The 27,842-nt window shown below is 33.7% G+C and overlaps 4 protein-coding genes across 5 annotated transcripts; 2 read left to right on the forward strand and 2 right to left on the reverse strand.

The window, feature by feature from the left end:
* Nucleotides 1-228: 228 nt before the first annotated feature.
* Nucleotides 229-4,587, reverse strand: LOC106663531 (transmembrane protein 208). Its single transcript, XM_014388424.2, has 5 exons — nucleotides 4,410-4,587; nucleotides 4,136-4,291; nucleotides 812-948; nucleotides 660-744; nucleotides 229-597 (listed from the first exon to the last, which is right to left on the reverse strand). Exons 1-5 carry the CDS (start codon nucleotides 4,413-4,415, stop codon nucleotides 463-465), a joined length of 519 nt encoding a protein of 172 aa, XP_014243910.1. The 5' UTR covers nucleotides 4,416-4,587; the 3' UTR covers nucleotides 229-462.
* Nucleotides 4,588-6,857: 2,270 nt separating this feature from the next.
* LOC106663511 (palmitoyltransferase ZDHHC3) lies at nucleotides 6,858-12,819 on the forward strand. The gene is made up of 6 exons (XM_014388392.2): nucleotides 6,858-7,443; nucleotides 9,639-9,824; nucleotides 9,887-10,023; nucleotides 10,195-10,279; nucleotides 10,356-10,568; nucleotides 12,557-12,819. Exons 1-6 carry the CDS (start codon nucleotides 7,366-7,368, stop codon nucleotides 12,713-12,715), a joined length of 858 nt encoding a protein of 285 aa, XP_014243878.1. The 5' UTR covers nucleotides 6,858-7,365; the 3' UTR covers nucleotides 12,716-12,819.
* A 5,263-nt stretch (nucleotides 12,820-18,082) lies between these two features.
* Nucleotides 18,083-22,928, forward strand: LOC106663484 (probable proline--tRNA ligase, mitochondrial). Its single transcript, XM_014388347.2, has 7 exons — nucleotides 18,083-18,326; nucleotides 18,392-18,569; nucleotides 18,625-18,698; nucleotides 20,017-20,278; nucleotides 20,349-20,527; nucleotides 21,374-21,589; nucleotides 21,651-22,928. Exons 1-7 carry the CDS (start codon nucleotides 18,210-18,212, stop codon nucleotides 21,963-21,965), a joined length of 1,341 nt encoding a protein of 446 aa, XP_014243833.1. The 5' UTR covers nucleotides 18,083-18,209; the 3' UTR covers nucleotides 21,966-22,928.
* Nucleotides 21,708-27,753, reverse strand: LOC106663483. 2 transcript variants are annotated; one of them, XM_014388345.2, is made up of 9 exons: nucleotides 27,615-27,753; nucleotides 27,321-27,541; nucleotides 24,755-24,905; nucleotides 24,572-24,690; nucleotides 24,355-24,439; nucleotides 24,025-24,297; nucleotides 23,787-23,959; nucleotides 23,559-23,728; nucleotides 21,708-22,254 (listed from the first exon to the last, which is right to left on the reverse strand). In XM_014388345.2, the coding sequence occupies exons 1-9, from the start codon at nucleotides 27,645-27,647 to the stop codon at nucleotides 21,971-21,973; spliced, it is 1,509 nt and encodes a 502-aa protein (XP_014243831.1). In that variant the 5' UTR covers nucleotides 27,648-27,753; the 3' UTR covers nucleotides 21,708-21,970. The 2 variants fall into 2 exon arrangements, with proteins under 2 accessions (XP_014243831.1, XP_014243832.1); XM_014388346.2 differs by having other exon boundaries at nucleotides 27,601-27,752.
* Between the last annotated feature and the right edge of the window lie 89 nt (nucleotides 27,754-27,842).

Consider the following 27,842-nt stretch of genomic DNA (forward strand, 5'->3'; position numbering starts at 1 on the left):
AACATTTTGGAAATAAATGTATATTTTTATTCATAACACTTTAATTATATATTTATCATTGATAAGTACATGAAAACTTTTTACTTGAATGTGAGTATATAGTTGAATTGAAAAATAAACTCACTTAAATGTTTTTTTGTTTTGTTTTTCTAATGAAATAAAATTAAATACTTACAAATAGATGTTCCAATTCCAAACTTACGAATAAAAAATATATAATAAAATCTATTGTTTCTCAATAAAACCTCAGTAAAATATTATATATAAAATCAGCTCACTAATGTTCCTCCTTCGATCTTTTCATTTTTTTTGTTTTTTGTTTCCTCGTAGGGAGAGCTCGAGCGAATAAAATAAAACTGTGAGGGACAAACTCTGGCAGAGGACACAGTGAACGGCTTGACATTTGTGTTTTTAAATATCAACCATTTTGTTTCTGACCTAGTTTATTTCCTTTCAAGAAAGTCAGTGCTGTTGCCTTTTCATCCTCCTTTCTAGTTTCTTCTGTTTTTTCTCGTCCATCTCCTGTGACGGTGCTTCTTGGAAGAAGTACACTGACAAAATGTTCACCCAAACAAAGTACAGCGCTCTCCCCGGTGCCTAAGACAAAATTAAATTAATGCCAAATGCACATTTTTGTTTGTGTGTTTTAAGAGGCCTACCAATAACATCAGAAGCCAAAAATAATTAGATATAAGGGAAAGAAGTTGTGATCCTGAAGTCAATATAATCATATCCTTCAAATGCCTAAAAAAAAGCTTTAGTTACTCATCAGAATCAACAAAAACATAATATTGATAGACGTAAAGCATACTCGGCAATTCCGCCGACCATGTTAAGATCTATGCCAGAATCAACAACCTGGCCTTTGTCACCCAGAGTTGGTTTAGCCATATGTGCCATAAATTGCAGGCTCCCTAAATAAGCCACAGATGAAATTATAAACATAACCTGCAACAATTGTATCTGTAAGTTTTATTCACATTTTTATATGGCTATGTATGTATGTATCTATACATGATTTTTTTTACTAAGGTTTAATTATAACTTTTGTTAAGTAAGACATGTTATTGTGTTTTACTGTTTTATAGGCTCAAAAAACTGTTAGATTCCCTTTTCTTGCCCTCTAATATGTTTATTAAAGGGCATATAATTTTTTTTCTATTTTATAAATAATTTTCATATTTTTCCCAGAGATAAAATGGTGTCACAAAAAATATTTTCTATTCAAAATCCAGAAGACATTGCGAAAATTCATGTACTGATGAAAATGGTGACGAATTTATATTTGCAACAGGACAGTCTTGAAGAAAGTTTTTGACACCATAAGTTGGAAAAAGCGCATGCACACACGCACACACACGCGCACACACACACACACACACACACACACAAATGCATACATATCTATATATTTATATAATAAATATATTTAATCTATATTTCCAGTTCTTATGCAAAGACAGTTGAGAACAAAAATTAGTGGGGGATTCAAGGGGGGGAAGGGATTCAAACCCACGACTTTAATCTGCCGGTGCTGTAATCACTTGGACTATCTGAACCTTAATCACCTGAGACACCAACTTCTCCTCTCAACCGGCTATTATTTAAATTTCCCCTTCACCACTAATATTCAAACCTCGTAGCATCATTTAGATGCATTACAATATATGATTAGCAATGATTAGTTTTGATGTAAGGGCAACATCCATTGATTATAATTATTTAATTAGATTATTTGGAGATTGTGAGATCTACACAGAAAACAAACACTTTGAGTGAGTAGAAAGACTTGGATTGAGTCTAAAATTTCTATCATTGTATAAATTCATTTTTTCACATCATACATGTATCTGTATAATTTAAACAATATTTATAAATCCCAGGCCGTGAAGATGATCTCAATAAAAATCAAAACGTTGGCATGATAAAGAAAATGTTTTTATAAACCTATGTCACACCAGACCGCATCTCACAATCTCCAAATAATCATTAATTAACAGTCACTAAACACCACACACTTATTTAATTATGTTGAACTGGCTGACTTACTGGGTCTCTCTCCACTTTCATTTTTTTTTCGTTATCCAAATGCATTGTGGCATTGCGCCATCTTCCATGAGGAATGGTCTGTCACTTTGTCTGAGTTGGGCTTATACAAGGTGTTCGGCTACTCATGTTACAAATTTTGCCAGTAGATTCTACATTAAAAATGGGACAAAAAGTCCTAATTAACTATGGTCCGAATCTCAACAGTTTCAGAGTTATTCCACTTTTTCTGATTTTTTAAATTTTCAGGACCTTGCTTCAAATAAACAATGATAACACCAAAACTAAAAGGTTTTGGACAAATCCGTCAATATTATTGAAAAATATGTTAGATTTCCAATAAGATGTGATCAATACTAAACTTGTATGTGTTTAGTTTTTGAAATAAACGTTTTAGTAGTGAGAACTTTGAAAAATATTTCTTTTTCAAAGTTGAAAAACTTACTATGGTGATTTTAAACTACTAATTCCAAACCTAGAGACCAGCAAATTTTAGTAAACACTCCATTTAATATCCATTTTTAATTACTTTTTTCAAAGATGAAGAAATTTATGAAGGAAAGGAAAAAACCGTGATTGAGGATTGGTAAGGTGAAAATATTAATAATAATAAAAAATAAAAAACTTAAGGAAATTTTAAATGGAATTATTAAACGTTTATGAATTTTGATTTGAAATGCTCTCCACCCTCCGCAATGTTTTTTCGACACGCTGCTGTCGCATTAAACCTGCAAAACCCGTACATAAGATGTATATCAGTGTATCCTTCATTCGAAAAAGTAGCCATGGTGTTAGCAAGATATCACATAGATAAAAAAAAATTTTTGAATCTTAAAACTCTTTTATTCCGGAGAATAATAATTCAATAATCCTTTAATCAAAGTTGCAGGCGTGTTGGTAAATAAGTAAACACTTGCACTATTTCGGTTTCAAACCAAAATTATAAAAAAAAAAGTTTAATAAATTCATTCAAAATTTCTTTAAGTTTTTTTTTCCACCTTACCGATCAGCCAGACACGGTTTTTTCCTTTCCTTCATCAATTTCTTCATCTTTGAAAAAAGTAATTAAAAAAGCAATTTCACAACTAAAAAGGAAATTAAATGGAGTGTTTTCTGAAATTTGCTGGTCTCTAGGTTTGGAATTAGTAGTTTAAAATCACCATAGTAAGTTTTTCAACTTTGAAAAAAAAAATTATTTTTCAAAGTTTTCACTACTGAAACACTTATTTCACGAACTAAACACATACAAGTTTAGTATTGATCACATCTTATTGGAAATTCAACGTAGTTTTCAATGGTTATCAACAGATTTGTCCAAAATCTTTTAGTTTTGGAGTTATCATTGTTTTATTTGAAGCAAGGTCGTGAAATCGTACAAAATCAGAAAAAGTGGAATAACTCCGCAACTGTTGAGATTCAGACCATAGTTAATTAGGACTTTTTGGTTTGATTTTGAATGTGGAATCTACTGGCAATGTTTGTAACATGAGTAGCCAAACATCGTGTATAGCATTACACATTACAAACTTACACAATGCCCCCAGCAACAAGGAATGGACCCAACACTATACAAATCCTACTCATACAAGGTGACAGACAGTTCCTCACTGAAGATGGTGCAATGCCAAAACAAATTGAATAAGTGAAAAAAATAAATAAATAAATAAAATAAAAATAAAAAGAGTAGAGACAAGCTCCGTGCTGGTTCAACATGAGTTTACCAACTCACAGGCCAAAACACATCAACTCTAATTATTTAATGGGCTATCTGTTTATTATTAATCATTATTTCCAATTTTTATGCAAATACAGTTGAGAAGAACATTCTAATGCTGCTCATGACACTATTTTTTCTCAACCATTTTTGCAAAAAAATTGGAAATAATAATTAATAAAAAACAAATAACTAATTAAATAAATGTATGTATATAGCCAGGAGAATAGGTGGAAGCCCTCCACGATGAGCCATATTTAGTTGTTAGAAGAAAGTAGTAAGCGGTCAATTTTTTTTTAAATATGCAAGATTAAACATACGGCATAAGTAGGTAGACAAATTATCGGCAGCCAAAATAATACAAATGTTACTTACTATATTGAAAAAGGTGAAAAACTCAAAGAATATGAACATTACGGCCAGGTAGATGCCAGTCGCACCAAGCACCATTGTGCGGTAGAAGTTCATAGTTTCCGCATTTTCTTCGACTATCTGCTTTTGACCTTTTGTCCCTTGCTTTCCTTTTGGAGGCTGAAATCAAATAGACTCATGAAATATTTCAGAGAAGAGTAGGGAAAAAAACATGACTGAACTGTTAAGTCAATAAATAAACAGTAGTAAGTGATAAGGCAAAACACTCAATACTCACAGACATGTTAATTTGATTTTCCTTGGAAATTAAACAAAACGGGCCGTCGTGTTAGGACGTGTGCTAATTCGTGCTTGATTCGGTTTTTGGATTGACATTTATTTCCACGTTGGTCAGCTACGAGACCCTTCCGAAACCCACAACCACCTTCATCTGTTAAATCGGCTTCATCTTTGGGAGGTTTCGCCGGCTGAGGGCATCATCAATAATAATCCTTCGGCACGCAACTACGCTACGACTTGACAAGCAAATAAAATTGATAAATATTGATGAATTTATTACCATAGCGTAGAAACGTGTTTATTATTATTGCATTCCAAAAGACGCAACTTCTTACAAAAAAAAGTTAAATGCTAAATGGACAATAACTTGAACACAAATAGCCTTGTGCTGCAGAGTTGGCTTAATATCTAATAAATTATTTTATTTTAACAATTTAATGATTTGGTTTAGTTGCATATTTACATATAAGTTTACTGTTCGTATTCTGGTGTAGGAACCATATTTAAATATTAGCTATTTATAAAAGTATAAATTTAAGTTGGTTTTTTTTTTTTTTTTAATATTAAATAAATACATATTATCAACAGTTATCAATAAATCCTAGCTCAGATCTAATGTACTATCATGCTTATACAATTTTGTAATCTGGTTTAAGAACATTATTCACATATTAGCAATTTGTATAAATATATTTTTTTATTTAAGCTTTTATAATTTTGGTTTAAAAATATTAGGTAAATATTATCAATGGTGGCAATAAATCTTAGCACAGATTATAGCACAGCATAATATCTAATAACTATCATACTTATCCAATTTTGTAATCTGGTGTAAGGACATTATTCACATATTAGCAATTTGTATAAACTTATTTTTTTAAAGTTTTAATAATAATTATGGTTTAAAAATATTAAATAAATATTATCAATGGTGGTAATAAATCTTAGCTCAGATTATAACACAGCATAATATCTAACATACTATCATATTTATACAATTTTGTAAACTGGTATAGGGACATTATTTACATATTAGCTATATATAAAAAATAAATTTAAGCCATTTATGTTTAGTCATCTAGTTGACCATATTAATTATTTCAATTAATTATTCTTTTCATCTCAATCAAAACATGACATAAAAAGAATAATTAATTGATAAAAATTTAAGCTTTTTTAAATTCGTTTTATTATTTAAAATATTAAATAAATATTATGAACAATGGTGGCAATAAATCTTAACTCAGATTATAACACAGCATAATATTTAATATAATATCATATTTTTTACAATGTTGTTATCTGGTGTAGGAATATTATTTACAGATTAATATTCAATATTAGAAGTATCAACCACTTTTTCACTTATGAACAATCTGGATCAAGGTAACTGCCAAGCTGTCAGCCTATTTTAAGGTCATCATCATGACATATTATTTTTATTATATATTTCTACAATTGATTTAACAACCAATATAATTATACAAAACTTCATTAAATATGTCTATAGATTGACATATTTCAGTTTTTTCAGGTAATCTCAAATTTCCTTAAACTAACCCAGTCCCAACAACATATCAATCTGCTGATATGTTTAAAGTTGTTCTGTAAGTTCTATATAGTTACATTGATTGTTAAATCAATTGTACAAATATGTTGTAAAAATAATATGACCTGATGATGACTTTAAAATAGATGGAAAGATTGGCAATAGTAACTAAATTTGCTTTCTTCTTCAAGACCATGCCTTGATCCAGAGTGTTTGTAAATGAAAAAGTGGTCAATACTTCTAATACTGAAGTCATATTTTTTACAAACACTCTGGATCAATGTATGATGTTCAAGAAGAAAGCAAATTTAGTTACTACTGCCAAGCTTTCAACCTACTTTAAGGACATCATCAGGGCATTTATTTAACAATCAATATAACTATAGAGAACTTACAAAACATCATTAAATATGTCTATAGATTGACATATTTCACTTTTTTCAGGTGATCTCAAATTTTCTCAAACTGACTCAGTCCCAGCATTGCCAAGGACTGTTAACAGTATGTAAAAACATAAGACATATTTAAGATTAGGGATGGTTAGGGGTTTAAAAAAAAAAAAAAAAGGATATTTAAGGTTGTTCTGTAAGTTCTATATAGTTACATTGACTGTTAAATCAATTGTACAATGTAAAAATAATATAGGCCCTGATGATGACCTTGCAATAGTTGGAAAGCTTGGTAGTAGTAACTAAATTTGCTTTCTTCTTCAAAGCCATACCTTGGTCTAGAGTGTTCGTAAAAAATATGATGACTCCACTGGTCATTTGACAAAGGGGTTGTCTTGAGATTTTTATTTTTGATTTGTCATGTCTTTGCTTTTGTTTGTACTTGAAAGAACAACTGTTTAAGCGTGTAATATTATGGAGATTGATTGTTTTCAAGTTGTATTGATTTAAAAAAAAATTAAAAATGAATTAGAAAAAGGCGCCGTTATCTGTTGGAGCTTATAGGTCGAAAGTTGTCAAAAACATAGAATTAAGAGTTAACCCAGGTGACGTTTTTTGCTTTTAGGCATCGACTTAATTTTACCCGTACTTTGTAATTTCGTGTGTCAAAAAACGACTAAAACACATATTTTTGATTTCCACGGCACTTTTCGGTCCCGCCCTTCAATAATGAAACATTTCGATTTGGAATCCGTTGATGTCGTCGTTGACTCCGATGCTTCTGGATCTGGAGAGGTTTCCCCCATGTCCTTCTAGTTTGATTATACTCCAGACCCGCACGTCAGTTTCTACTGTTTTGGTTGTCCAACTTTCGAAACCGGGGGCCCAAAACGGATTTAAATGCATCCCTGGACAGGTGCATTTAAGCTATGCAGGAAGGAGTTTCTGACGGGATTTAGGTGACGGGGTTTTGCCAAAGACCTTTAATCCTATCCAGGTACGTGATTAAGGAGGAAATGGATTATGAATTCGGCCAGTATAGACGGGAAGCGGACCCAAATCGCTGCTGTTCGGGCTTGTTTTGGTGCATCAAGGTGAGTCACCACTCATCACCAATCCATTGGAAGTCTTGTTCAATACTTAGGCTTTGCTCATGAACAATAGTAAATCCCTTTATCTATACTGTACTATATCACGACAATAATATAAAAATCTAAGTTCATTCATTTTACTTTCACATTTACTCTAACAATGGATTGGTTTATATATTTAATATCTCCCTTCTACTTAAGTAGCTTGTTATTAACTTAATCATAACAGTGCTCCATTCCTCCTGTATGAGGTGGCTAGTTTTATAATTTGATCTTCACTGTCCTGAACATGTCAGACATGTTTTAACCCATTTCAGCATCTTTAGTGCCAGGTCGACATTAACACTGTACCTATTAACTTTGAAACCTTGGTCACCTGATAGGTGTGGCAGTAAACCTAAAATATGGCTCTCCTGCAGTCATGGGTTCGATCCCCACTGTCTGCTAAAGGCAAACTCCTGGTATAATGACGGCTCCAAAACCGACAAGGGTATGAGAGCTGGAGTCTTCGGGATGAACCCAAAGACCAAATTGACGGTAAATAAACGACAGTTTTCTAGTCTGAAATCACAGCAATTGAACAATGCACCAGAGAAATAAAAAGGCTAGGAATACATTCCTGGAAGATAGCCATCTAGTCAGGCAGCACTAAGGGCCCTAGCCTCATGCGAGGTGAAGGCAAAGAGTGTTTGGAACTGCATGGAGGCCCGGGCGGAAGTCAGCACCACTAATGACCTGACCTTGGCATGGGTCCCTGGGCATTCAGGGCATAGAGATGGTTAGGTTAGAGGCAACAAAAAGTTTGACATGTTGGCCAACATGGACTCTAGGTCCTTAACCCTACTGGTGGCCTAGCATCTTGCTACGAAAGAGGAGACATCTTAAAAGGATCCTTAATGAGTGCAACACCTGGTGGAACAAGACCACAGGTATGAGGCATGCGAAGAGTTTCATAGAAGGACCATCTGTAAAACTTACAAAAGAATTACTGGAAAGCAAAGCCAACTGAACCAAGATTCTGGTTTGACTTCTGACATTGCCACTTAAGGAAGCACGTGCACCGGATAGGAGTACAGACGGAAGAAACACTGTGCAGATACTGCCAGGAAGAGGAGGAGAGCGCAGAACTCATTCTATATTTCTGTGAAGGTCTATGTAGGTGCAGGTTCTTGCAACTAGGACAAGAAAAACCGCGAGCAAGATCCTACAATAAGAAGCCGCAGGCAAAGCTATGGAGGCTGATTAACAATCTGAAGCTGGCCAGTGAGTTATAAATAACAGGGGAGCAAAATAAATCTACTCAGGTTCAGGTGCAGTAGGCCTTGTGGGCTGCCTCTTTTTTTCCCTATCTCTATCTCTACCTCCACCTCTGGACTTTTTATTCTGATGCCTAAGGAGACCTGTGGCTGGAATTGAAAGAAATTGACACAGCACTCATCAATGGAAGGTCTGGGGATCCGATCTGAGCGACCCTGAATTTGGTCCCAACTCCCTTCAAAAATGAGTTTCTTCGATGGAAGAAGCACACCGGGGGCTACAAACTCAGTCACAGAGTACTATTGCTCCATCTTAGTTTCGATCCATTTCCACACACCGAAAACCTTGTTCCGATTTTTGTGATTCGGAAGAGAAGCGTTCCAAATTGTTGGTTCAGCTTAGTACAGATTGGGCCAATCCATTCCTAACCGACAGAAACAGATGCTTGAGTTGGGCTGCTTCACGAATATTCATGCACTTTGAAGCAGATAAGAAAACCGACAATTAGCCGAGCAAGTGAGCACCAAAAATTGTTGCTAATATCCAAGTACCCATCTCCACTAGTCGAGCTTCGGCGAACCTTTGCTCAGCATTTGGCAAAACCCGCATTTCTGGAGCCATCTTAAGTAGTGTGGATACTTTGATGACCATTTTATTAACTGTAACATGTTGGTATAGTGCAAACGTTGAAATGGCCTAACATACATAAAACCTGTGAGAGTACCTTCATAAACTTGAGGTCTGGTCTGTGGGGTGATGAACCTGTTGTATAGTCATTTCTGATAATTTTGGTCTGTTGAATATCTTCAACTGTGTCTGAAGATGGCAAGAAGCTGAATGTGTCTTACAGACCAAAACAGTGAGGATAGATCAAACGTATTGGAAATGATCAAACTATGTATAACAGTTACACTTCACCACTTGCTGTTTTATATTTTCAGGACATATGTGGAATCGTATGTGCAGTGATGACATGGCTACTCATACTTTATGCTGACTTCGTTGTGATGACTGTCATCATCCTCCCGCACCCATACACATTTTACTCGATATTCAATGGTGTAATATTTCTATTTTTTGGAATACTTGCAATCACCTCTCACCTCAAGACAATGCTAACTGATCCGGTAAGAGATGTTTTGTATTTTTTATATCGGTGGAGAAGCACCTAGAATACCAAGTTTTACAGGGCTCTGTGCCAAAGGGCAATGCGACAAAAGAAATGATACAGCAAATGGGATGGAGGGAAGGTCAGGTCATCTTCAAGTGTCAGAAGTGTTGCAGTATCAAACCGGAAAGGGCGCACCACTGCTCTGTCTGCCAAAGGTTTGCTTTTTTACAATGCAATGATATCATCTAGTTTTATCACAACTCTAAATGACATGAAACAGTTAGCAAATTTTTATTTGTTTAACAAGTATTTTACAAAAATCTTACAATTGCTGTAAAATCATTATTATTATCAACATTGTTTTAATAAATTCTTTTTTTACCAAGGTGTATAAGAAAAATGGACCATCATTGCCCATGGGTTAACAATTGTGTTGGAGAAGATAATCAGAAATTTTTTGTTCTTTTCACGGTAAATAGGGTGTCAATTAATATTCAAATTATTACATGTTCATAATTTAATCTGGATTATTGCATTCTCATTTCAGTTGTATATAGCTTGTATGTCAGTTCATTCACTGATCATGGCTGCGCATCAGTTCTTTTTTTGTATTGATTACGAATGGAGAGACTGTTCTTCTTATAGCCCCCCAACAACTGTCATACTTCTCGTTTTCCTCATATTTGAGGCACTCCTCTTTGCTATCTTCACAGCTGCAATGCTTTTCAGCCAACTCCAGGCTATTTGGAATGACAAAACTGTAAGCATTCTTTTTCTGGTATATAAATTTATTAAAAATTGAATTATATTGGTTTGACAAAAAAAGTAATGTCATTTTTCCATTGTAGGATTAATTAGCTTAACATTTTTTCCATATTATTTTGTTTATAATTACACTTGTTTAATCCCTAAATTAAAATGCTTTATTTCTCCTCAATTTTTATGTTCAACTTCTTTAGTTGTGTCGAATAATTTAATAGGTAATCATGTCTTTAGATGAAACACATTAAGGCATTATTTATTTTATTCAGATATCGGGAGATGCGGTCTGGTGTGACGTAGGTTTCAGAAAAACATTTTCTTTATCGTGCCAATGTTTCGATCTTTTATTGAGATCATCTTCAGGGCCTGGAATTTACAAACAATGTTTTCATTTAACAAATACATTTAGGATGTGGAAAAGTGAATTTATACAATGGAAAATATATTTTATATTCAAACAAAATATTTCTACTCACTCAAAGTGTTTGTCTTCTGTGCCATCCTTGCATGTCGTGTTTACAGTGCCAGTGAGATTTTGCTATTTTATGTTTATATATGTTTGGTTTTGAAGGGGTGGGGAAGGAAGTCGGTATATAAAAGACAATTCACTAATTTCGTGGTCCGCTTGACATCGAGCAATACAATAATTTTCTTTTAGTTTTTTTATGTTTTTCTCGAGGGCAAATGGTTAATAGTGAACTGTACTGTCACCAGCTAGCTTGTTTAAACCTTCAAATAAAGCAAAAATGGCCTACACTTGCAAACAGAAAAGGTATAGTCTTTTGCCATGACCACACCCGCCCTCCATACTGCTTTGAGGACAAAAGATTATTAAATAATCTGAATTTGGAAATTTTATTACACCCGCCAAACTCTCTGGACATTTTTTATGTCTACTACTTTTTTCGGTCATTACAAAAAATTTAAAATGGCCAAAACATTTTTTTTAAGGTAGTCAACCACAATGGGTTATGGTCAACCACAATAATTTTAGACTAGGTAAGTGAGGTCTGCTGAGCTAAGGGCCGGTGGATCCAGCATCCATCATCCAGGGGGCAGGGAGACAAGGCAGTGGAAGAGTCGCCCAAGACCAGTACCTCTCTGTATTTTTATTTTTATTTTCTTCTACATGCCAAAACTTTAAAAATTCTGAAGTGTTCAACAGCTGTTCAAACATTCCTGGACTTAAAAGAAGGGAATTTTTATGTAAAAGGAATGGATGTGGTACTTGAAAGATGGCAAAAAGTAATTGCAAAAAATGGACAATAAATGTCCGAATAGTTAAAAACACGCCAGGTATAGAAAATAAAAACATATACTGTAAAAAAGTCATTATTTTCTTGTCAACCCAAGTTTTTTAATTTATCCGTTCTTCTCGTGTAGAAATGTGTGGTGATTAGTGACCGTTAATCGATAATTATTCAGATATCGTGAGATGCGGTCTAGTGTGATGTAGGTTTCAGAAAAACATTTTCTTTATCGTGCCAACGTTTCGATCTTTCGATCTTTATTGGCAACTTTATTACACGCAAGAATGGCACAATTACACAGAAGACAAACACTTTGAGCCCTGAAGATGATCTCAATAAAGATCGAAATGTTGGCACGAAAAAGAAAATGTTTTTCTGAAACCTACATCACACTAGACCGCATCTCATGATTTCTAAATAATTATTTTTTAATTTAAATGTTCATTGGTTCTTTAGTAACTAGTTAAGTGCTACTTCTCAGTAACTCTCTACTCTCAAAACTTTTACACAAGCTTTGGGTGATTAATTTGTTTATTTTTTGATTCACTTGTTAACTTAATATAAGTCGTGATCTGTTTATTTATTCTGTATTATTCATTGGCACAAGAAACTGCACGTAGAAAGAAAGGCACGTTGTAAAAAAAGTGTTCAAAAACAAAAACAGAAATAAAAAAGATTATATAAAATATTTCTTCGCAAAAGAAATTTGTCCAGATAAAATTTTGTTTGTTTACAGGGTATTGAGCAGTTGAAGAAAGAGGAAGCACGTTGGGTGAAGAAGTCTAGATGGAAAAGCATCCAAGCAGTCTTTGGCCGCTTCTCACTGGCAATGTTCTCACCGTTCATCCACCCTCCTCCAAGAAAGAAATACGACTCTTATCTCTATTCCATCTGAAACATTCCTTCTGGTAACGCTTTGTGTCCCCGATGTCCCTCCTTTTTTTTCCACTCACTTTTTTTCTAGTCTTTCCTAAGACCCCCCCCCCACAACAAAAAATTTATACAGTGACAATATGAAAGTCATCTTCCTCAAGTGCCCTAAAATTTGTAAACACTTTTATAATGTGATAAATCTCTCCTAATTGTTTTATTTTAACACTTTTTTATTTTTGCCCCAAACTTTGCAATATTGTTACGATTTTTTAAAAATATTTTTAAGTTAAAGTTTTGTTTTGTAAATATAAAGACTGTATACATAAGTATTTAATTAATAATGCTATTATGTTGTTCAATAATGTGAAATACCAAAATCTATTTATTTTCTTTAATAAAACATAAAATAAGGAAAAATTAACAACCTCCATTAAAAAAATATGATATAAAATAATCAAAGTAAAAATTGTCTTATTTTCAACTGAATGGATCAAATCAAATCTATGTTTTGAATCAATAAACTGCAATATTTATCCATTACTATATTTATTTGTTGTTTATATATTTTTACACATCAGCTAATCTTTAAATTATCTTTATATTGAGTTTTTCATATTTAAGTCAAATTCTGTATAGCCCTGGAAAAACTTTTTTTTAAATCATTACTGGATTCTCAAGTGTATACCTATTAAGTAATTATTAGTATTATTACTAATTATTATTATTAAGTTTTGTAATACCTAATTGAATGGTAAATTTATAACAGAATTTGACTATGCAAATGCGGCCCACGGTAGCTGAGTGGTTAGGGCGTCACACTCTCTGCTTGTAGACCCTGTGGTCATGAATTCGACTCTTACTGCCACACCTGGAATTTCTGACCCCACAACTATATCATATGTATACATCATTGTTGCTGGCTAATGTGTAAAGGCCACTACAAAATTAATTCTTGGTCACAAAAAGTAACTACATATCCATTCGTGGGTAGCATCTACAATATTATAATTTAACCCGTATTTCTCTGTCGATTATCTAGTAATTTCGTTGAAATCATGGATCATGAAAATACTTATCTAGCAACCTTAAAAATCATGTTGTCGACATTATGAACAGCTGTAGTATAAATGGGCTTGTTCAAGACAAATTTTTCTTTTTACATTGATATCGAATGACAACACCTGAAGCTTTCAACTTTCATTTATTTTCAATATTTTTTAGTAAAATATATTTTATGAATAATTGTTACAGCCGTAAAGTCATAGTTGTAGTATCATTTTCTTATACCTTGCAAAATATTCTGATTGTAGCGCTTTCTTCATGCTCTGTACATCAAGTAGTTCTGCTTTTGATGCCCAGTCTATTTTCATTGTTTGGTACTCGTCCAGCATTAGTAGGTTGGATTAGTTCATGGAGGGAGGGGCTTTCACCACTTCTGCAGATTTATGAATATGTCCGGGTACAAGTACCTTTTTCTGAGGTTCTCCAACAGCATATTGTAAAAAAAATCTTTAAAAAAATCACAAAAAGGTGCACTCACTACTTGCCCTTAAAGCCCATGACTCAGGGAGTCTGTGCACACAAGATAGGATGAGTCTACCCCACAAGGATGCACCATTTCAAAAGAGTGCCAAATCGCATATAATTTGACTATGTACATGCTGCAATTTTGTAATAGGCTAAAAAGTAATATTGCTAGTTTTATGATATTCTCATGTTATTTTTTTGATATAAAAATATGGGTTCGACAGGAAAAAACTACTCTCTGCCAACAGTTTAAAACCACCTCAAGAGTACAGAATAGAATATGGTTAATTGGTATGGTCGCCTTACCAAGTACAAATGGTGGTGGTGCAAAGGAGATTCGTTTCTCTTGTATGGTATTGCAAAATTGGAGACATCTCCGATGCCCCATATCAGGATGTTATGACATTTGTGAACAACCCTCTACTAATCATAGACTTTGGACCAACCTACTAATTGTTCATGACACCCCATGGCAGGATTGATTGCGCAGACTTACTACACTTTTTTAATTTTCACATGCCTCCTTGTATACTAGAGAAGCAACCACATTCACTAAAAAAAGCCTACATCACCACTTTTTCAATAGTCCAAACAGAAAGAAACATCTTTTTAACAAAAATACATTTTAACTCATTCATACAAACTTTGATATCTTCACTCTGACAATCCTTCTTTATATCCATTTGTGTACTTTATACTCTTTTTCACACCTTTTCATTTTTTTAATAATTACATTCAGTGTACTCTTTAAATACTTTTATTGTAATTATTTTTTGAATTTTGATTTATATATGCTCAAATAGGCACATGTATACAAACATTAATGGAGTTGAGCCTATCACTTATCGCAGTCCATCGGCAATTCCAGCTTTGGGGATTTACAATAAATTACCGGCAATCCAGGGGTGGCAGACTGGGGGTATACCAAAGTTTTATCTATCCAGCCACTGGGATTGGGCTCCTTGCAGTCAACAACTAGATTAATTCAGCACCCAAAGCATGTAGATGTGAATAAATCTATTAACACTCACCCATTCTTAAATACATTTTTTCCTATTTACATATTTTTTATTCAATTATGGTGGTGGAGTACTCGATATTCCTTGATCACCCTCTACATACATTATATAAAAAACATAATAAGGTCAACAGGTACTGAATATTCTGCCATTGACCCTCTTACACTACACATTTGCACCAATAAATGCATTCACTCAACACATGCTAGGGACACAAAACTATCATTTCTGGATACAATAAAACAACCTTGCTTTCCAAAAATCGGAACAGGGGACCCAGATACTCACTGCCATGCTCAAGCACGATTCTCATATCAGGTTGTACATGCCCTCTCTATATAGGGCCAAGGAGTTGCATCTTTCAATTAGATAGGGAACATCAAGTAACCTTTCTCTACATGCTAGATACATATGCAGTCTTTGACCTAAAAGTAAGTGTCCGTGTGTCAACCTCGCATGGCCTTTCCTTAATTGAGGATGACCCCCTTCTATGAGTCAGATCATCAGTGGGCCCTAACCATCCATAACCATTGATGGTGCTCTTGTTACACGAGAGCTTCTCTACCAATCCGACCGACCAACTCATATTTTTTAATCATGTCTTTTATTGCATTTAGAGGGTCACATCTCACATCGGGGGTGGTTAAACCTGGAGGTTGGGACTTAGGCCTTAGCCACCTGTCTGCCTTTTGGTTACCCACCAGCCCTAGGTGCCCAGATTACCCAGACAAAAACCACCATTATGTCTAGACACTCCAATTCATGGTATTTCTCCAACAAAAGCACAATGAGAGGGTCGACGAAGGGCCTATCATGCTCAGTAGTAACCACGGTGGGTAGGCAGAACTACCATCTTCTCGAATCACCATTAAAATTGAGTTACTGTATATGTATGTTATTGTTTTTTAAGGTAACTGAGTACATTACATTAAAAATTTAAATGGATAGGTATATCAAATGTTTTAACATTAATTTAAATCATGTTCATAACCCTCCAATTATTTATTAAGAATCAATATATGTGCTGAAGACCTTTTTTATGTATTATTTGAAATGGGTCTTTAATGGTGATGGGATACTAGGAAGCAGGGTTTGTGCTCCCCAGGTATTGCAGCCTTTTGGCTTATTGTACCTTCCTAGTTCCCTACTTCATTGCAATCGACTCAATTTTTCTTTTCAGAAGTTTTGATCATTGACTGTTGCTGCTACAATTTCATTCCCTAGGTTTTTTTCTGTATGCTAGGTTAGTCTCCATTGAGCCGTTGCTTTGCATTCTAAGATGATATGGGTGGCTCTTTCTCCATCCTCATTGTATAACCTACAAATGGGGGTCATCATTGAATATGTGTTCAATTTGTATAGATGTTTTCTCAAATGACTGACTGGCTAATTAATAGTCATATCACTGCTCTAAGTCAGCCTTCTCCAACTGCAGCAGTAAATTTGCCAGCCTTGGTGAGGGTTGTTTTAGCATATGTTTACTGCGTCTAGTGCCCCTACAGTTTATTAACTTCTCCTTTTGTTTTATTTGAATTCATTCTAAGATGAGGATTCTATATTGTTTTTGTTATCCCAAGTATAGATTCAGGGCCTCTGGCCAGTCTTTTTGCTTTCTTGTTACCCAAAATTCCTTTGTGCCCTGGCACCCAGAATATCATTAGGTTGTTGTGTTTCCCCAGATTTTGGATGCATTCACTGACTAATTTTGATTTGATTTACATGCTAATGCTTTAATATCTGCTTAGTTATCAGATCTTATGAGGATTTTTTGCTAGTGTAACCTCTTTTAAGATTTTTCAGGGCATAACCATTGATGGCATGTATTTCTGCTTGCAAGAATGAAGTGTATTTCCCTAATGAGTTTGATTGCTCGTGTTTTGGGCATATGCCCGATCCGGTTCTTTCATTTGTTTTGGAGCCATCTGCATATCATATCATTTTATCTGATGCTCTCCTGTATTCTTCTTCTCCTTTATAATCTGTTGAGACTTTATGGGATGTTGTTAAGAATGTTTCCGAGATCACATAGTCAGTCCTCATTTCTAAGTATGGGTGTCTGATTTTATTAATTATTGTGGTGTGCCTGAAGTGTTTAGTTTCCTATCAGTTTTGAAGCCTAAATGAGCTTTTCTTCGCTTCTCCTTGCATAAATATTTCCATTAGTGGTAGAGTTTTAGTGCCATTAATGGGTTGCTTCCATAGGTTTGCCAATCTTTGTATGGTACCTAATGTTTGGATAGCTTGTTTTTGCTGAGTTTTGATCCAGAGATTAGTAAACCATAGGTTACATGGGTCTAACTGCCATACCTAAGTGGTGAATCAGTGACTGGCTTTAAAGTATGGGTGTCTGATTTTATTAATTATGGTTGTGTGCCCGAATTACTTAGTTTCCATCCAAATTGATTGTTTTTGGAGCTTAAATGAGCTTCTCCTAGCTTCACCTTGTATGAATGTTTCCAGTTGAGGTAGAATTAGCAGAGTTTCTAGTGCATTTGTAGAGGTTGTTCTCATTGCCCCTGTGATACATAGGTTTGCTAATCTTTTTATGCTGCCTTTTTAATGCTAGTTTTTGTTAAGCATTGGTCCGCCAGATTAATTATCGGTTATTTTGGGTCATTTACTGCCGTGTATAGAAATGAGTCTTTACTTTTGATTTAAATCGGTTTAAAGGATGTCCAAAACGTGGCTGATCACAGACAGGCGGTAGTTTAATTGATTTATCACATTCGTTGATGAAATTGTTTTAAATTTTTGAACATTTTTATTAATTAAGAAACGTCGTTTTATTAAATTATTTAATAAATTTGTGTATGTTGTTTTCTAATCCACATCAGGCATAGGCCTGTTTATTTTTGCTCTTATCAATAAGGAGGTTACGAGTACTATTACAAACTGACAAACTTTTCATCAGTTTAATATAATAATTGCCAAGTTTTAAGCTAAGAGAGCCGTAGGAAACTTGAAACAGCAATGTCTATAAAGCTGAACAAAAGCCTGGTGAATTATGTCAGCAGGATGCTCCAGCCGGTTTCTGCCCTGCCAAAGGATGCGATACGGCATCAGCAGGCTTTGTCAAAAAGCAATCGGGTAATTCATATAACTTTTATAAGACGTGTCAAATTCTTTAAAATTAACGCAATTTCCCTTTACAGTTGATGCTTGACATGGGGATAATCAGACAGTCGTACATTGGCGTGTACCACTTGCTACCCCTTGGCTTGCGCTCCTTAAACAAGCTTAAAAACCTCATAAGGTGTCGCATGAATCAGATTGGGGCCCAAGAGCTCAAGATGCCACTCATCGTCAGCACTGACCTTTGGAAGAAATCGGGTAAAAAAAGGAATAACTCGAAAACATGTTCCCTTTTAACGATTTCATTTTGAAGGAAGGTGGGATGCGGCTGGAGAAGAAATATTCAAGCTAAATGATAGACATAAAAAGAGCTTCTTATTGTGCCCGGTGAATTTCTCATTAATATTAATCTATTAATCCAAACTAAAATACACTGACAGGCAAAAATATCCACCCACATTCAATATAACTTGGTTTGCATATATTTTTATATATTAATCAAAGTTTCACGGTTTTTAATGTTTAATAATTGAGTCTTTGTCTAAAAATGTAAAAAAAATTAAAAAAGACACAAGACAGATAAAATTGAAGGTAGGTTTGTACTATGCAAGCAACATGTGGATGGGCATAAAATTAGAATAGGATTGCCGCTGATTTCATCGAGAATAGGCAACGTGTGATGTTTCAATATTTCATCCTCATAGCGAGTGGCATGAACCAAATCTGTGCAACTCTCTACTGAAATTCCCACCCACACCATCACTGAGCTACGTTAAAAAGGTTGGTTCTGGGAAAAATTACAGGGTTCGTACCTTTCATTTTGCCTTCCCCACATTCTTTCTCACCCATCTGGAGATCATAGAGCAAATCTACACTCATCTGTAAAAAAAATACAGCAGACCAATCGTTCAAAGACTGGCTGTGTTCTTGAAATGCAAGTCCTGCAACTATGTGTGTTCTGGTTAATTCTGGTCCTCTTATGGGACGAAAAGCAATCAGTCCATATTGATTTAATCTTTTTCGAGCAGTGCATTTAGAAATTTAGATGACACCTTGAACTTCCTGGAGCTGATGACAACAGTAAGATGCCGGTTTCAAAAAATTAAAAAAAAAAAATTCTCAAAGTCAAAAAAGCGGTCATCCTGTGGTTCTGTTACCTGAGGGCATCCAAAATCAGGCCTTCTATGGTAGGACCCAGTTTCTCGAAAAATGTTTAATGGTGTTTCATAGGGAACACCGATGACAATAGCTGTATATGTGATGGAATGTCCATCATCAATAAGTGCCACACCACGTGCACCATCCTTAGCACTAAGTGACATTTTTAAATTTAAAAATTGAAATTAATATGAAAACTAAACAGTTTATTGCTTCAGAATTCAAATGAGACTGAATAAACATTTTAAATTCCGTAAAAATTAAACATTGAAAAATACTTTAACCTTATTTGGGATTAAGTGAGTTTATATCTAATTGATATTCCCAATATAGCATAAACAAATATTTATTGATAAAAACAATGAGACAAATTAAGGGCAGAATTTTCTTTTATCTAGAAAATGAAAAAAAAAATCAGGTGGAATTTTTTCCTCTCAGTATATCAAGAATTAATAAAATTAAGCTTTAACGGATTTTATTCAATTGATAAAATGATAAAATAATGATATTAATGTATAATCAGTCATCATTTTAAACATATTTTCAGACAAACGAGGAATCTGCAGCTGATCTGATTTCGACCATTCGACAGCTTCCGCACAAAAGCTTTCCGTTGTTGTTTTATCAAATAAACACTAAATTCAGAGATGAATTAAGACCGAGGTGTGGCCTCATCAGAGCGAGGGAGTTTGTAATGAAAGATTTATATTCATTTGACACCGATGAGAAAAAAGCCCGCGAGACTTACCAGATGGTGGGTAAAGTGTATGATGAAATTTTCAGTGACTTGGGCTTAAACACTTTAAAAGGTAAAAAGTTGAGAAATTGCATATAAACGTTCACAATCGTTAATAAGATCTTAAATTGGGGTGGTTACAGTTGCAGCCGACCCAGGAGAAATTAAAGGAATCTTTTCACATGAATATCATATAGAATGCAATGAAGGAGAAGAGGTTTTAAACTCTTGTAAGAAATGTGGGCTTACTTGTATTCAAAATGACTGGAAAGAGTGCAACAATTGCAAACATGCAGAATTTTCTGTTTTGAATGGACTCGAGGTAAAAGAAAAAGCTTTTTAAATTTTTAAATGTTCTTATGTTTTCACATTTACTTTTTTTTTTTTTTTTTTTTTTTTTTTTTTTTTTTTTTTTTTTTTTTTTTTTTTTTTTTTTTTTTTTTTTTTTTTTTTTTTTTTTTTTTTTTTTTTTTTTTTTTTTTTTTTTTTTTTTTTTTTTTTTTTTTTTTTTTTTTTTTTTTTTTTTTTTTTTTTTTTTTTTTTTTTTTTTTTTTTTTTTTTTTTTTTTTTTTTTTTTTTTTTTTTTTTTTTTTTTTTTTTTTTTTTTTTTTTTTTTTTTTTTTTTTTTTTTTTTTTTTTTTTTTTTTTTTTTTTTTTTTTTTTTTTTTTTTTTTTTTTTTTTTTTTTTTTTTTTTTTTTTTTTTTTTTTTTTTTTTTTTTTTTTTATTGGCCTTATGATCTTGCATATTAGCCATGGTACGAATTTTTGTGTTTCAAATTGGGGGTTATCGGGAAAAAAGGGCCAGAGGCGACGGTGGGAATCGAATTTACTCTAAATTCTTGTGTTTTGGGGGTTACAATAGCTGAGTGGTCAGCGTAATAACTCTATATACCCTGAGGTCGTGGGTTTGCTTCCCAGTGTCAGCCCTGGCCCTTTTTTCATGATACCCTTTCCCAAAAAATATAATAAAAAGTATCATTCTCTGAACTTGAACTCTGGCTAATATTGTAAGATAAAGGTTGTGAAATTTAAAATAAATTGTGTTTATGTTTTACATTCATTTTTGAACAGAGAATTTTGTTTTTGCAATAAATTAATCTATTTAAGAATAAATAAGTAAATAGATAATATACTCCAGCAGAAAAATCTGGTTATTCTGTATTCTAGGTCGGACATACGTTTTTCTTAGGAACAACATATTCAGATCCTCTTTCTGCTGTTTTTAAACTGGAAAATAACCAAATGAAGCATTTAATGATGGGAAGTTATGGCTTAGGTGTTACAAGGATTTTAGCCAGTTCCATAGAAGTGCTGTCAAATGAAGAAGAAATCAGATGGCCACATACTATCGCTCCTTATCGTATTGTCATCATCCCCCCTAAAGTAATTTTCTTTAACATAAAAAACAATGGATTGGTTTCTAATAATTTATTATTTATTATAGGAGGGAAGTAAGGAATCATCGTCAGCATATCTCCAATATGAAATTTACGACATTTTGAATTCACAGGATCATTTGAAAGATGATATTTTAATAGACGATAGACAAAGGATGACAATAGGAAAAAGAATTGTACACGCTAAAATGACGGGTTATCCTTTTATCATAGTGATTGGATCCAAGTCATTGCAAAATCCACCCCTTGTGGAGGTAATTGATGTATATAATGATACATCTTACGATTTCACTTTAGATGAATTGACTTCGTTTTACATGAACGAGTTCCAGCGAAATAAACAATCTGTTATGAAGAGTTAAAAACATCACAATGGTGTCTTCATTATTTCACTAGTTGTTGTCCAGTTTGCCACAAACGTTTGCTTATTATTACTGAGCTCTCCCATAATGCTGATGATCATCGTCACAACACCTGTCACTATCAAAATCAGATTTAGTGTCAGTGAAAAAATTAAGCTGCGCTTATCACGTATTAAGTTGTGGACTATATTCAGCATAGCGGGCAATATGAGGCCAAGGCAGCAACAGCTTATAATCTGAATTATTTGGAAAATTTTGTTTGTAAACGGCAAAAACAGCACAAAAGCAACTGAAAAAAAAAAGTCTGTTATAAATATGTTTAAAATTTACTCTTACGCATAGCCAAAATGTTGAACAAATAGATTGAAGTACAAAATAGAAAATAGTAATGTATCATTAAAGTAGTATTAAAAAATCATAAACATGATTTTATGAATATAATTTTCTTATAGCCGATCTTCATTCATTATCTACTATTAAATAGTGGTTATTCATGTAAATAATCCTTTTTTCTTTTTCTTATGATTTTTACAAGTAGGATTTTTAGTCGCAACAAGTAAATGAGATAATAGACAGGTGAAAACCTAGCATGTTACATGTAATAAAAGTCACCCAGCATCTCTCACATTGAGTCAATCAAGCTCTCACGAGATCTCTTGGCCGCAACTGCTTCAATGATTTGAGAAGTGGATTGTGGTGAAGGTTTAAATTTTTGTAGAAGTTCTTGTATCGGGATTCAATAATGTAAAATACAAATTGGATTTGGAGGTATTATGATTTAGTCGTGATGAAAATAAGATTGAGACATATTGAACGGGGTTTATAGTATATCCGTAGTAAAAGAAATAAAAACACAATCATGTATAATTAATACAAACAAACAATTATATTTACTGAATACAACCCCCACAAATATATTGGCAAAACTACAAAAAAAAAAAAAAAAAAAAAAATCAATATTTATAAGACAATAATCTCACCAACCTTATGCTAGCAAACACTGGCTAACACTGAACAAATCTGCCAAATCCCAGCTGGTGCAAAGCTACCTTAATGTCCAGAACCAACTTAATTATTCTTAATTAATATTAACAAATCGAAACGTAGGTCATTGTGGATTGTTAATTTGAAACGTAGAAGAGACAGTTTTATATTTTTCTTAGTATTTTTGATTGGAGGGATTGGATTTTTGATTTATTTAATGTTCTCCAAACTTCAATTTCGAACCGCACCATACTCAAATTCAATGGGGTAGTTAATAAATTTGTTCACACTACTGACATAATTATTTTTTCTGTAAAAAGTGAAAACAGGGTTCCCAGATACTTTATATATATAGCTGTTTATTATTGGGATTGTTATGCATGTGGTCCCAAATTCAAACTCAAAGTACTTTCAAATTGGCCACAGTGTTGATACACAAATCTCCATTCAAAAGTAGAAATAAATAAATAAATTTTAAAACTTAAATATGAGGATAGGCACACCACAATGATACACCCTGCATACCACGTAGAGAAATCTCACAGTAATGGTTTGTTTAGCTAACTACAATTTATGGAATAACTATAATAAAATGGAATAAAATCATACCAACTGTTGAATTCAAGAAAACTCTCAGTATGAGGTTCGGCCATCCCGCTCGTAAATTTGCTGGCACTCTTGCATGAAGATGATTTTGCCACAGGCTTACTACACATACATAGAAATGAAGAGGGTACTTGAACAGGCATGATGATATGATTGCACAAGTCAGCATATAACTAGGACAAGAAGATTAAAAAGAATTTGCAATTTTTAAAAATGTGTTGTTTTTTTTACTCTGGCAAGGTTGCTCCAGGATTAACCTCATCCTGGAAAGTGCTGAACATAAATGCAGCTGCAATGCTCACGACAGTGTCAGAGATTATTGTTAAAAAATAGCTAGTGCAGAATACTCCACGCAGGCCGCCAAAATGTTCAGGCATGTACATCCGTTCTTCTATAACCAAGAACTGTTCGCAACATTTATTTAATTATATTATTTTTTAAATATTTGAATGATAAAATGTTAACTTACCAGACAAGTAGGCCATACGTGAGTGACAGTAAGGTAAATGAAAATAGGAATATCTTTCATATTTTTAAAGTAATCAATCTTCTGCCAATCTGGTTTAATAGTGACACACTTGAAGAAAAATATGATCACCGCTACTAACATTGAAACGTTCGCAATGGCTGATGTTATTGTTATGCCATGCAAATTTTTTATGTTCGTTATGATGGTCAGCGGCACTAAAAACATTATCAGTGTCAATTCTGAAGCAGCTATGAAATTTTTGTAGCCCATTACCTAGAAATAAATGTTGTTTTAAACGGAAGTAAATTTTTGGCTTTTCTTTCTCCTCACCAACACCAAAAGTTGGGTCAAATAATTAACCAAATAGATACAGATGGCCAAATGATAGCTAACTGTAAATATCGTTATTAACCTCCTGGAATTATGATCAATTAATGGTGTAGTTCAGCAAAAAAAGTTATTTTTGATAAAGTTTTGATTAAATTATTGAAAAGTGAATTAAAATTTTAATTTTTAATATATGACAAACACTGGATGTAAATATTACCTAATACATGACATCCAATATTGTAGCCACAAATAACTTCCTTCAATTAAATATTCAATTGCACCAATTGTATTTAAGTTTTTTTCAGCCTCATTTGACAAAACAGTTTTCTTTTTTATCTGAAAATAACAGTGTGCATCACTGGTACACAGGTACTTTTTAATTTATACTTTTGATACTTACTATATTCAATACTACAATGGGATGAAGTAAGCAGTAAAAGAAGCTAATGCCTAGGCAGGGCACAATACCAATTTGCAGGTACATTTGTGGAAGGTATGTCAAATTTATTCCACCCAGACCACAAAACATGTGGTTTACTGCTTCGACAGTTCTATTAATATGATTAATTTATTATTATTTAATTACTGATATGTTTATATATATGTATCATTATAAATTGAATATAAATAATAGACAAAAATAAGAAATTCGTTTATAATGTGTTAATGTTTTTCATGATACTGCTAATTTACACCTGAGCTGAGGTCATGGCATGATTTGTAGAGCCCTCAGTAATGGGATTATATCTAGAATTGACTGGAGTCGACTTCTTTGGCGATCAGTACTGTGAACTCCATATGGTGATACCTAGCCATGACTGAGAAATGGTCAATATAAGAAGATTCCAGATGACAATTTCTTCAGGTTCTTTATCTCGCCCATTTGATTATTTTTCAGCAGATCTGGACTGGGGTCTTAAAATCTCCTTCTTTCCTTTCTAGGACGCAACTCGTGAATTTCTTGTTCTTTGCCATCTGTAGTTTGCTGTCCTTTCCATAATTTTCTTTCCATATTCTTATTATTTATGGTGATCGACGAGAGATTGTATTTTCATGCGTGTGAAAAAACAATCCAACCTTCCTATAAGAAACACATAAGTATGATGCCAAGAAAAATGAAGGTAAATGCAAAAAGGTCTGTGATCGAGTGTTTAAATTTTGAAAGTCAAATCCAGATCAAATAATCTCTACTTGTACTAATCTGTCAATTTAGTCATAGTTTCTAAATATCTATTGATCTTTTTGTCCATTTAGTGATAATCGAAATAATAAAATTGAATTTTTTTTAACGAGGATATTTCATCTACGAGGTTATACGTATAGTTATACGTATATGAACCCTCAGGGTTTGAAAAAAGCCTATTTGAAAGTATGTTGGGTTCGAATGCGGGCTGCTGGATTTGAACCCGGGACCTTTACCTTACAGCGATGAGCGCCATGTCAATGCCTAAACCGTAGCAGCCACCGACGCCCTCCCTTATTGATAAGAGATATCCTTAATAATTTACTTTCTAGATACAAGTATGGTACTAGGTCTATAAATTCACTATAATTTTTTCAAAAAACCATTGCAAGTTCTGTAAGTATATCATGCTATAGGTGTTCGCTTTTCCTTTGTCCTGCTTGGTACACAACCTTTTGTAAATTTCAGCAATACTATGTTAGTGGAGGAAGACTCTTGAATTATCACTGTCAATGTTCTTTCTTGGTACATATCTCGTTTAGGTTTGATGTTGATTACCAGCTTTTAGTCTTAAACGAAATAAAATAAGTGCATTTGTGTCCCCTGCGCACAGTGGACATGTAGTTTTTACCTAAATACCGATGATATGGTGTGGTGATAAGGATTTGTGTGGGGTTTGTGCTCCCCAGGCACTGCAGCCTTCTGGCTTATTGTACCTTCCTAGTTCCTTAGTTCAGTTCAATAGACTCACTCTTTCTTCTTAGAAGTATCAGGTCATTGGCTGTCGCTGCTACAATTGCATTTGTTTCTTTCTGTATGCTAGGTTAGTCTCCATTGAGCCGTTGCTTTGCATTATAAGATGATATGGGTGGCTGTTTCTTCCTCTTCATTGCATGACCTACAAATGGGGTCATCATTGAATATGCTTGTGTTCTATGTTACGTAGATGTTTTCTCAAATGGCAGTGACTGGCTAATAGTTATATCACTCCTCTGTGTTTAGCCCTCTCCAATTGCAGCAGTTATTTTGCCAGTCTTGGTGAGGGTTGTTTTATCATATGATTATTGTGTCTAGCACTGCTAGAGTTTATCCACTTCGTTTTTTTTTATCCATTCTGCGATGGAGGATTCTATATTTGTTTTTTTGTTTTTTTTTAATTCAAAGAATAGGTTCGTTTGATGTGATCCGTTTACATGCTAATGCTTTAATGGCTGCTTGCCTATTAGACCTGATGAGGATTTTTTTGTCAGTAACCTCTTTTAGAATTTTCCAGGGCACAAGCGTTGATGACATGTATTTCTGCTTGAAAGACCGAAGTGTACCTCCCTAATGAGTTTGATTGCTCATGTTTTGGTCTTTGTAAAAAATTGCCAGATCCGGTTTCTTCGTTTGTTTTGGAGCCATCTCTATACCATATCATTGTATCTTTCTAGTCCGTTGAGACTTTATAGTATGTTGTAAAGAATGTTTCCGGGATCATATAGTCAGTCCCCATTTCTAACAATGGGTGTCTGATTTTATTAATTATGATAGTATGCCAGAATTGTTTAGTTCCTATCCTTGACTGTACCTAAATACTGTTACCAAGAGTATTTAAACAAAAACAAAAAACGGTTCAAATGGAGATAATCGTCGCTTCGGCAAACGGACCAACTTAATTTAATTTTTGTGTATTCGCATATCACCCTCAAATTTGAGACAATGAGATTTTTCTACAAGATTAAATAGAGGCCGAGGCGTTAAGATACAATGAATCCTATTAGAGATCACATAGGTGTCTTACGATATTTGCTTGCTGGCAAGAGTGATGGAGACGAAGTTTTGGGTCGAAGATCTGAGGGAGGAGAGAATGCTCCTCACCGAGCTTTTCCTACGTTCCGGGCTGAAGTCTGAGAGTAAATCTCGGTTATCGATTCTCTTCATCTTATTCACCCCTTTTTCCTTTTTCCTTTTTGGCAAAATGCCCATGTCCAGAGGCGATTCATAATTTTTTGGAACGTCTGCCTAAAAAAAAACAAAAACAACCAGCATTTTAACGATTTTCGATTGACGGAAATCCATACATTGCTCAACGTACGTTCACGGAATTTGTTAGTTTCATTGACGACATTTGTTGTTCTTTTAGTCACTACATTTTAAGTAAAGACGGTTTTTTTTATTAGAATAATAATAAATCGTAAATTTAACAAAATTTAGAAAATGGATTACAAATTCAGATGTGAAAGTTATTTTTATTTAATCAGAAGGCCTGCATATATAAAGTAAATATGTATTGGTAAAAAATATGAAATAGTCTATTTGTTCA

This window comes from Cimex lectularius, unplaced genomic scaffold (assembly GCF_000648675.2).
Source record: "Cimex lectularius strain Harlan isolate CLEC.00 unplaced genomic scaffold, Clec_2.1 scaffold5, whole genome shotgun sequence".
Taxonomy (NCBI): domain Eukaryota; kingdom Metazoa; phylum Arthropoda; class Insecta; order Hemiptera; family Cimicidae; genus Cimex; species Cimex lectularius.

Bases quoted from the DNA above. Each gene is read 5' to 3' on its own strand.
- LOC106663531 (XM_014388424.2), bottom strand. The intron at 949-4,135 runs GTAAGTAACATT...CAATTGTTGCAG, and splicing joins TTTTCACCTTTTTCAATATA to GTTATGTTTATAATTTCATC. The intron at 598-659 runs GTAGGCCTCTTA...ATTTTGTCTTAG, and splicing joins TTTGGCTTCTGATGTTATTG to GCACCGGGGAGAGCGCTGTA.
- LOC106663511 (XM_014388392.2), top strand. From the start codon at position 7,366: ATGGATTATGAATTCGGCCAGTATAGACGGGAAGCGGACCCAAATCGC. The intron at 10,024-10,194 runs GTTTGCTTTTTT...TTTTTTACCAAG, and splicing joins CACTGCTCTGTCTGCCAAAG to GTGTATAAGAAAAATGGACC. The intron at 10,280-10,355 runs GTAAATAGGGTG...TTCTCATTTCAG, and splicing joins AATTTTTTGTTCTTTTCACG to TTGTATATAGCTTGTATGTC.
- LOC106663484 (XM_014388347.2), top strand. From the start codon at position 18,210: ATGTCTATAAAGCTGAACAAAAGCCTGGTGAATTATGTCAGCAGGATG. The intron at 18,570-18,624 runs GTAAAAAAAGGA...TTCATTTTGAAG, and splicing joins TGACCTTTGGAAGAAATCGG to GAAGGTGGGATGCGGCTGGA. The intron at 18,699-20,016 runs GTGAATTTCTCA...ACATATTTTCAG, and splicing joins AGAGCTTCTTATTGTGCCCG to ACAAACGAGGAATCTGCAGC.
- LOC106663483 (XM_014388345.2), bottom strand. From the start codon at position 27,647: ATGTCGTCAATGAAACTAACAAATTCCGTGAAC. The intron at 24,298-24,354 runs GTGAGGAGAAAG...ATTTATTTCTAG, and splicing joins TGACCCAACTTTTGGTGTTG to GTAATGGGCTACAAAAATTT. The intron at 22,255-23,558 runs GTATGATTTTAT...TTTTTTTTTCAG, and splicing joins TTTCTTGAATTCAACAGTTG to TTGCTTTTGTGCTGTTTTTG.